The sequence below is a fragment of the Simochromis diagramma genome, unplaced genomic scaffold (assembly GCF_900408965.1).
Source record: "Simochromis diagramma unplaced genomic scaffold, fSimDia1.1 OVJJ01000606.1, whole genome shotgun sequence".
Taxonomy (NCBI): Eukaryota; Metazoa; Chordata; class Actinopteri; order Cichliformes; family Cichlidae; genus Simochromis; species Simochromis diagramma.
Window position 1 is genome coordinate 1,362,485 of NW_024387233.1, and position 9,666 is coordinate 1,372,150.

At 38.9% G+C, this 9,666-nt stretch overlaps 1 protein-coding gene across 3 annotated transcripts; it reads right to left on the reverse strand.

The window, feature by feature from the left end:
• Positions 1–152: 152 nt before the first annotated feature.
• Positions 153–5,777, reverse strand: LOC120746912. Of its 3 annotated transcripts, none has more exons than XM_040052442.1 (3): positions 5,619–5,777; positions 2,017–2,571; positions 153–1,956 (listed from the first exon to the last, which is right to left on the reverse strand). In XM_040052442.1, the coding sequence occupies exons 2-3, from the start codon at positions 2,219–2,221 to the stop codon at positions 1,217–1,219; spliced, it is 945 nt and encodes a 314-aa protein (XP_039908376.1). In that variant the 5' UTR covers positions 2,222–2,571; positions 5,619–5,777; the 3' UTR covers positions 153–1,216. The 3 variants fall into 3 exon arrangements, with proteins under 3 accessions (XP_039908376.1, XP_039908375.1, XP_039908374.1); XM_040052441.1 differs by having other exon boundaries at positions 1,987–2,571; XM_040052440.1 differs by having other exon boundaries at positions 153–2,571; positions 5,619–5,776.
• Positions 5,778–9,666: the final 3,889 nt, after the last annotated feature.

The window sequence follows — 9,666 nt, forward strand, 5'->3', positions numbered from 1 at the left end:
TTTGGCGTCATTAAAGAAACACATTATGATCCATAAAATATCCATTCAGTTTAACCTGAGGCGCTGACAGAGGATGCGATCATTCTCATGGAGAAAGTGAACTCACTCCTCACAGTGTCGATAACAAAACGTGCCTTTTCCCCTCTGTTTTGCATCGCGTCTGCTGCCTCCCTCTCTGCATCAGTTATCACCTTTTTCTCCAGCAGTTTGTCGATCAGGCTGCTGAGATTAGGTCCTGATATCCCTTCAATGAAGCAGCTTCGTGTGTTTAACAGCCTCTCAGAAGGAGGATGATTCAAAGTTCCCACTGTAGGGGAGAAAAGACACAATTTTCTTTCCCAAACACAGGTGGAGCTGCTCTCATCTTTCAGACTGAGGTTAACATCTGTGAGGATTCTTAAAATCACCTGGAATGTCGTAAAGTAACTGTCGTAGTACTCATCATGCAAATCAGCTTCTTTTGGTTGAACTTTAATCAGATCATCCCCAGGAACAGTGGACAGAGTGTAAACCTGCTTTGGATGCAGTTTGCAGTGAGGAGATGTATCTATGTACCTCTCATCTCCATTTAGTTTCCTCCTGGTGCGCTGTACATCACGGATCACGATGTTCCTTGGAAGCAACAACACACTGAGGAAAGATCTGAGATCAGGATCAACTGGGAGTTTGTAGAAGAGCAGAACCAAAGCTTGGACTGGGTCAGGAGGAGAGTCTTCATCCTGAGGTGAGGATTAATAAACTCGATGCCTTCGTCATTCACATGAGCGACCTGCAAGAACTGACCTCCACCTGTGGAGATGATCTCACAGTGTGGGAGACAAAGCTGACACACAGACTGCTGCTGACATTTGATGTCAAACAGGGGTCCTGCAGGATTCTTGTGGTGTTGGGCCAGCAGCCTCCTGTTCCAAGGGACAGTCCTGTAAACCACGTCTCCTTCTCCCTTCATGACAAACACCAGGCCGGTCACACTGCACTGGTACAGGCAGGTTTCATCATTAAAAATCATCATTAATAACAGGTGTAAAGACCTTTAACAGCATATCAGGTGAGCTGTTTACTTGTGTGAAGTTGTTTGCACAGGGTATTTTGCTCAGTGAGACCATCCTGCGAGAACAAGGCAAGAGGCAGGATGTCCTCCAGGGCCCACTGAAATTACTGGAGAAGTGAAAGAGAGGATAAGCTGAGAGTGGAGCAGATTTTCATTAAAGTTTATTTAATCATCATCCAACACAGTTTCAGACTCCATATTAATGCGTTTCATGACTTCTTCATAGTCAGAACTGCTACCTGCTGCTGATTCGTCAACAAAAGATGAACAAGTGTCATTAAGACCATCTTGTGTTGCCTGAAGAGGCTGACGGATATCTGGTCTTGACCCAAGGGCATCTTGTGTTGCCTGAAGGGCATGTTGTGTTGCCCGAAGGGCATCTTGCGCTGCCTGAAGGGCATCTTGTGTTGCCCGAAGGGCATCTTGTTTCGCCCGAAGAGCATCTTGTGTTGCCCGAAGAGCATCTTGTTTCGCCCGAAGGGCCTCTTGTGTTGCCCGAATGGCTTCTCGTTTTGCCTCAAGGACCTGAGAGGCATGTTGTTTTGCCTCGAGGGCCCGAAGTGCATCTTGCTTTGCATGAACGGCATTTTGTTTTGCCTGAAGGGCATCTTGTTTTGCCTGAAGGACCCGAAAGGCATCTTGTTTTGCCCAAAGGTCATCTTGTGTTACCTGAAGGAGCCGAAGGTTATCTTGTGTTGCCTGAAGGACCCGAAGGTCATCTCGTTTTGCCCGAAAGGTATCTTGTGTTGCCCGAAGGGCGTCTTCTGTTGCCCGAAGTGCATCTTGTGTTGCCCGAAGTGCATCTTGTGTTGCCCGAAGGGCGTCTTGTTTTACCTGAAGGGCATCTTGTGTTGTTTGAAGGGCCTGAAGGCCATCTTGTCTTGGCTGAAAAGCCCTAACGGCATCTTGTGTTGGCCGAAAGAACTGTACGGCATCTTGTGTTGGTCGAAGGGCCCAAACGGCATCTTGTGTTGGTCGAAGGGGCTGAACAGCATCTTGTGTTGGCCGAAGGAACCGAACAGCATCTTGTGTTGGCCGAAGGAACCGAACAGCATCTTGTGCTGGCCGAAGGGCCTGAACGGCATCTTGTGCTGGTCGAAGGGCCTCTTGTGCTGCCTGAACTGAAGTTAGTTCAGCTCTTGCTGTTCTATTCCGTGTTGGACTGTACATCTTGTTCTAGTGGCTGTTATGCACCCAGGTATGAACATCCAATGATATACAAGAGTTGAAAAACAAGCTTACTGAGAATTTAGGGATGAACTTCTAAAACACTGGTTTAGAGGCTGAGACACGGGTTTATTCTGGATCATTAGGTTACGATCTAACTTCGGAGTCTTCTTTTTCTCCTGTGCTTTCGCTTCCACTCGAAGTTTCACTTCTTGATTTTTTTTTTTGTTAAGCGGTATATCCAAATTCCTCCATCAAGGGAAATTGAGCTTGCCTTTGTTTTCAATGACCACTGAAAATGTTATGAACTAGTCAAAACATTTTACAGCAACTTTGGCTGTTGGAGTTTTCCCCTGGTGGAAAACACAGAATAAAATTCATTAACTAATTAAAACTCTTATAAACACAGTGCCTCACAGTTTTTATTTTAATGCGACAATGGTAAATGATTTATTAACTGTGTAACCTTAAAAAAAAAAAAAAAAACCCAAAACTTTCAATCAACAGTATAGACCAGGGGTGTCGAACTCCAGACCTCGAGGAGCGGTGTCCTGCAGGTTTTAGATAACACCAGTCAGCACACTTGAATCAAATGATTAGGTCATTACCAGGCCTCTGGAGAACTTCAAGACATGTCGAGGAAGTAATTTAGCCATTTAAATCAGCTGTGCAAGGACATATCTAAAACCCGCAGGACACTGGCCCTCGAGGCCTAGAGTTCGACACCTGTGGTATTGAACAGCGGTCCCCAACCTTTTTTGCGCCACGGACCGGTTTGTGCCCGACAGTATTTTCACGGACCGACCTTTAAGGTGTCGCGGATAAATACAACAAAATAAAACTAGTACCGAAAAAAAGAATATTTATTCATAACACACGTGAAAAGACCCAGGAAAACCGAGTTAACGACCAAAACGATAACAAAATAACGCTGAAAACCGATAAAAACCCTGAAAACTATACATTTCACACCTGAGCCTCAACTCTCGCGGCCCGGTACCAAACGACTCACGGACCGGTACCGGTCCGAGGCCCGGGGGTTGGGGACCGCTGGTATAGACAATATAAATATGACACAGCCCATAGAAAATACTACAAATACTCGAAAGTTACAGGTGAAAATGTAAATGGCATGTGCCATCTTAATACTGTTTAAACTCTGCAAGCCATGTATGCATTTTTCAAAGAAAAATATGTAGCTTTAGCTGGTTCTTGCATTTCCATGCCACAAGTCAGATGTCCGTTTTTATGCAGATTTTCTCTTTCCCCGTTTATGTGAATGAGGAACAGTTTTACTTTGATTTGCTTTTTGTATTTCTATATTAGTTTCAGGCTTTTTTATTTAGCATAAAATATATATTGTTGAATAAAGTAACATGTCATTTGTAGGTGCATGTTTTGTCTAACAAATACGTCCCATAGCCAATGAAATGCATTTTATTTCTTATATTTAACTGCTGTGCTCCAGTGCAATTCCTTTCCAGCCCCCTGTTTGAAAAAAATCTTAGACCGCAGTAAAACTCGCTCCATCCATCACTTATCCCAGCTGAAGTCATTTGAAGGAAATAATAATACAAATTGATTATACAGAATGTTAAACACACTTTGATAAGTTATTAGAACTCCTTGTATTTTTACTCAGTTGTATAAAGCATTTGTATTCTATTTTTACCCTATTGTATATTTTATTCTATTTATTCTACTGTATATAGTATTTTATTTTATTCTGTACAGTTGTGTACAGTGTTTTATTCTTATTGTATTCTAATTTTTGCTATATAACTTTTGCACTGTTCACTTCCTGCTGTGACAAAACAAATTTCCCACGTGTGGGACTAATAAAGGTTATCTTATCTTATATTTATGTCATTCATGCAAGGCAAAGCAAGTTTATTTGTATAGCACAATTCAACAACAAGGTGATTCAAAGTGCTTTACAGAGACATTAAAAAACAAAAACAATAAAAAAAAAGCACGATTTAAAATTGATTAAAAAAAACAGTCTATAAAATCATTAGTTAAAATGTAAGTTTTGAAATTTAAGCTTAAACGTGTGGATTTGGTGCTTTATTCAAATGCAGCTGAGAACAGGTGAGTCTTCAACCTGGATTTAAATAAACTGAGTGTTTCAGCTGATCTGAGGCTTTCTGGGAGTTTGTTCCAGATATAAGGAGCATAAAAGCTGAATGCAGCTTCTCCGTGTCTGGTTCTGACTCTGGGAACTGATAAAAGACCGGATCCAGATGACCTGAGGGATCTGGAAGGTTCATACTGGGTCAGGAGGTCACTGATGTATTTTGGTCCTAAACCATTCAGAGCTTTATAGGCCAGCATCATAACTTTAAAGTCTATCCTCTGACGGACAGGCAGCCAGTGTAAAGACCTCAGAGCTGGACTGATGTGGTCCACTTTTTTGGTCTTAGTGAGGACTCGAGCAGCAGAGTTCTGAATGAGCTGTAGTTGTCTGACTGATTTTTTTAGGTAGACCTGTAAAGATGCTGTTACAGTAATCAAGCCTACTAAAGATGAATGCATGGACTAGTTTTTCCAGGTCCTGTTGGGACATCAGATCTTTTATCCTTGAAATATTCTTGAGGTGATAGTAAGCCGACTTTGTTATTGTCTTAATGTGTTTTTCTAAGTTTAGGTCTGCATCCATCACTACACCCAAATTTCTCGCCTGGTTTGTGGTTTTTAGGTGTATAGATTGAAGTTCTCTGGTGACCTGTAATCGTTTTTCTTTGGCGCCAAAGACTATTACCTCAGTTTTGTTTTTGTTTAGCTGGAGAAAATTGTGGCACAACCAGTCATTGATTTCCTCAATGCATTTACCAAGAGCCCGTACAGGGCATGCAAGGCAACAACTGAACAAGAAGCAGAAACTAAAGACTACTGAGCATGAAACATGCTTCAAATAAAAGAATCAGACGATTTTAAACCGAAACTGAATGACTTACGGGGACGTTATACTACTACTACTACTGTTCTATCGAAATTTTAAACGAATGTCCTCATTTCTGGCTCTCATTTTTCTTAGAAACAAAAATTAGGTAAAAAAAAAAAAAACAAATAAACTGCTAATTCTTTGTTTTTACATTTATCGGGTCCCAATATGCCCGAATATCAAAGAGAAATAAAAAAATGCATGCCATGGAAGAGCTCGGGTCTTAGGAGGTTAACGTTACTTCATAGTACACATTTGCTTTACATTTCCTCGCTTTCTGTCTGTCACACCAGATCTGCTCATATTAATCAAGGCCTATGTTTCAAATAATCAGGTCTACAGGTAATCCGTGTAAACAAACCCCATCGAGACCCTTCCTTCAAAACTTTGATACATTTTAAAAGTGTAACGTTTATAGATAAATTTGCTAGAGATGCTGCTCTCGTGTTTCCTTACCTGCTGCTGGAGCTCCCATGTTAAATCCAATCTCGCATTTCCTCCTTCGACTCGAATAATTAAATAAATAAATTAAAAAGTGCGAGTTACTCTGTCGATGTTACACAGGTGAAGACGTACACGTTTCTAATCTTCTCCAGTTATTTAAAAACTCCGCTAATGAATAGTCCCGCCCACCTTTTTTTCAGGTGCGTCTTCTTTTTCTTCTTCTTCTTGATATTATTTATGGACGGTTTGCAAACAGCAAAATAGTGCTTTACCGCCACCAACTGGTTGGAGTCTTGACTGAAATGTAAAAATCAATCAAATCCTCTCAAACAAATGCGTCTGCCTTAACGTTTGCTGGATCTCTATCAGGATGTCAGGTCTGCAGTCTGAGTGACTGTCTTATAAACTGGCCAATGATGAACTCGAGTCTGAGCATAACACAGATCTCAGCAGGTTTGCATCTTCAATCCACTGGACAGCTAGCAGTGTTGAAACCATTTCTCCTGTTTACACTGAATCATCACTGATCCTTTTCCTTACTTTGATATTAAACTCATATGCCCGCACTGTATGTGAGTTTATTTTATTCCAGATTAGATTTTTTTTTTTAAAGTAGACTAAACATTATCCATTTCCTAATTTAGAAAGGAACTCCTGGCTTTAAAGGGTGTGTTGATACTTTTCTTTGTTGTTTTTTCAGGTTGTTTATTAAACAAAGGATAAATTAGATTGTTGAATGAAGTAGTACCATAAGACATCTTACGTATTAACGTTTGCGGCCATGTGACCTAGAGAATATGAAACAAAGAAAAAATATGTCTGTTAAGTAATACACAATATATAGAGATATACAGTAATATAAAACAAACGTTATTTATATTCTGTTTTAAAGAGATTTTATTCATTTTCCCAAAACCACGTAGAACTATCACAGCAGTTGGGAGATCTTTGTGATGCTTGCCTGATGGGAATTACACCTACATGAAGAGAAATACTGCATCCGAAGTCTGTTTCCCAATCATAATAATTTGACTTCACTGAAATCATTTTGAATTCGTGCTGACCCAGGGTGAGATCTGAAACCTGCAGGACACCGGCCCTCGAGGCCTGCAGTTAGACACCCCTGGTGTGATACATCACACTGCATGTGCTTTGAAAGACTTCCTGTAGGCTGTTTGTCCTTGTGGAGATGAAGCTGAATCGGTCTGTTACATTCTCAGACATCCTGGGTTTAACGTATTCAGATTTATGTAATATAAGCTACTCTATAGTGTGCTAATCAGTCAAATGATATACTGACAGAGAGTGCTTGCACTTTAGGTTACTGTCCAACTGTCATGATAAATATTTCTTACATTATCATGTCTCAATAAAACAAGCTCAAAAGATATAAATTGTCCATCTGGAAACAATTATGACCTTATTTTTTAAACTTTTCCTTCTGCATTTGTTGCGAACTTGTAAATGCTGAGATGAGATGTTAGTTCGGTTTACTCACATTACACATCACAGAATTAATGCGGACACCAGAGTGCAGCTGTAGAATCATCTATTATTATATTTCACGCATACAGACACTATCTTAGGGTGAAATTTAGCTGTCCTGTGTGACAGGTAAATGCAAAGATGTCAGCACAGATTCTGTGATTGTCCTGCTTTTGGTTTCCTTTGTGCAGGATATCAAACCGTGGCTTCATTCAGGTTTCACCTGCAGTGAGTTTAAGAGCACTCTTATTGAGCAAATGCCTCCCCCTGCTGGCTGATGAAGGTACAAACAGTTTAAATGATTTTGTAGGACGTTTCAAAGCAAATTAATGTACTTTAAGGTACAAAAGAGTACCTTAAATTAAATTAAATTAAATTGATACCTTATTAAAGGCTGTCTGAAAACTGAAAAACATTGTTTCACCTTACCATAAACAAGTTAAATAACCATGGGGACAAGTAATTATATTTAATAAATCAAACTAGAAACTTAAATCCAAAAATTAAAGTGAGAATAAATAATGCTGAAAAAATAGCCTAAAGAGCAGAGTAAACGGTAAGTCACAGTACTGTATAGTTTGAAAACAATGCGGGAATTTAAAGGTAAATGTGTTTAGCTTGCGCCTTCAACACGTGTACATTCAAATTTTGGAACAGGCTCAACTTTGCTGTTGTTTAATGGTTTTTAGCTGCTCCCAAAAGTCGTTTTATGGCTTTAATATTTCCAACTGATAAGGAGACTTACTGCATTCCAAAGGCTTTAGACATCAACTTCGTCTGATGACAGTATCAAACTACAGAGCACTGTTTTTACTAAAATCCAACATTTTCAGATGAAAATTTGGCTGCAGTTTTTTTTCTTTATTTCACTGCAACATCCCCCAGAAATGCCAGTTTTTAGGATGCTATTCTTGCAGATTCCATTTTTTATATTTGTGCTTTTGTAGTGAGTGTTTCTAATACACTCGTTGCCACTGTGTTTTGTACAATCAGCTTTTCAAAGAGCACAAAGAGTGCATAGAAAGCTCTGCTTTTACTTTGAGCAGTCTGTTTTATTTTGTCTCATGTGTGTAAATTTTTCAAAGAAGATTTGCATCAGTTTGATTTTGTTACCACAAACTTTGTGTGAAGTTCACAACAGAGGTAAAGAGATTTAAATACACCAGTTTAAAGAGGCAGGGGTTGGACCAGCTGCACAGGACAGGTGAAGAGTGTCATTTTAAAAGATGGTTAATGTCAGATTTAGATGATTAAGGATTTGTCCTTAGCCACCTTTGTCCCCAAAGCCACTCTGCTTTTTAACTCCAGCCGATATTTCCATTTTCCATTTCCCACACCCATAAACATAAACTACACTCTTCTTATACTACCGACGCTTTATTCACTTTTAGTCACAGTTATTTATTCACCTTTCAGTCACTTTAATTTTAAAACTGTGTAATTTTAAAACTGTACATTCTGTGCATTTATTATTTCACTCTTATTGTCCTTATCTTTAACGTTATGCTGCTACGTTGTTTCTTAATTGTCCCTTGGGGATAAATAAAGTCTTCTGATTCTGATTTTGTTGACAAGATTAAATAACACATCCATCAGAGTTCAGCAACATTTCAGTTTGATTAAAGTTTTAAACTATACAGGGCTTTAATTTCTCATCTGACATAGTGATTATATTGAACATGTCAGTGATTGAAGCAAGAATACAAGCAAAGTGTTACAAACTTGAAGAAACACAGAAAAGATCATCAGACATTAATTTAATCAGTTTCCAGCATTCATTCATATTGAAATGTTGAACTCTTTCCTGCTGGACCTAAGAGCAGCGTTCGATACCGTTGACCATATTTTATTGCAGCTGTTATTAAATGGAGAGTCGTCTTCACACACTGAGGTTAATTATGATGCTCTACAGGGTTTCATGCTGGGACCATTTCTATTTATATTATCCATGCTTCAGAAGGCATATCATACATGTTCACATACTTTTAATGCTCATTATTATGTGCTTCTAAATTCAGATAAAACTGAGGTCATCGTACCGGATGTAAAATTCTTAGTAACACTGTGTCTAACAAGATCCTTACTCTGGATGGCATTGCCTTGAGCCATCAGTTGTAGTTATTTGGCGCATTATAAATAAAACTGAAGCACACAATCCCATCACACAACATCAACATTTATTTATATACAAAAAGAAAAAATGCTTTTTTAACATACAAAAATTGTTACTTAACAATTCATCACCATACGGGACCAAAAACCAATTACGTGGGCACATAGGGAAACCCATGATTCAAGTGATTTCTCACGGCCTTGGATGGGAGGCCATGCCCAGTCTATGCCATCAATGTTGGGAGAGTCGCCGAAATATTAAAAAAAAAAAATCTTCAAAGTAAATTAATGTAATTTAAGGTACAGTAAATACATCTTAAATTAAATAAAAAAAAACATTTCACTTTACTGTAAACAAGTTAAATAACCATGGATACAAGTTATTATATTTAATAAAGCAAGCTAGAAACTGAAAATCTAAAAATAAAAGTGAGAATAAATAAACAATACTAAAAAATAGCCT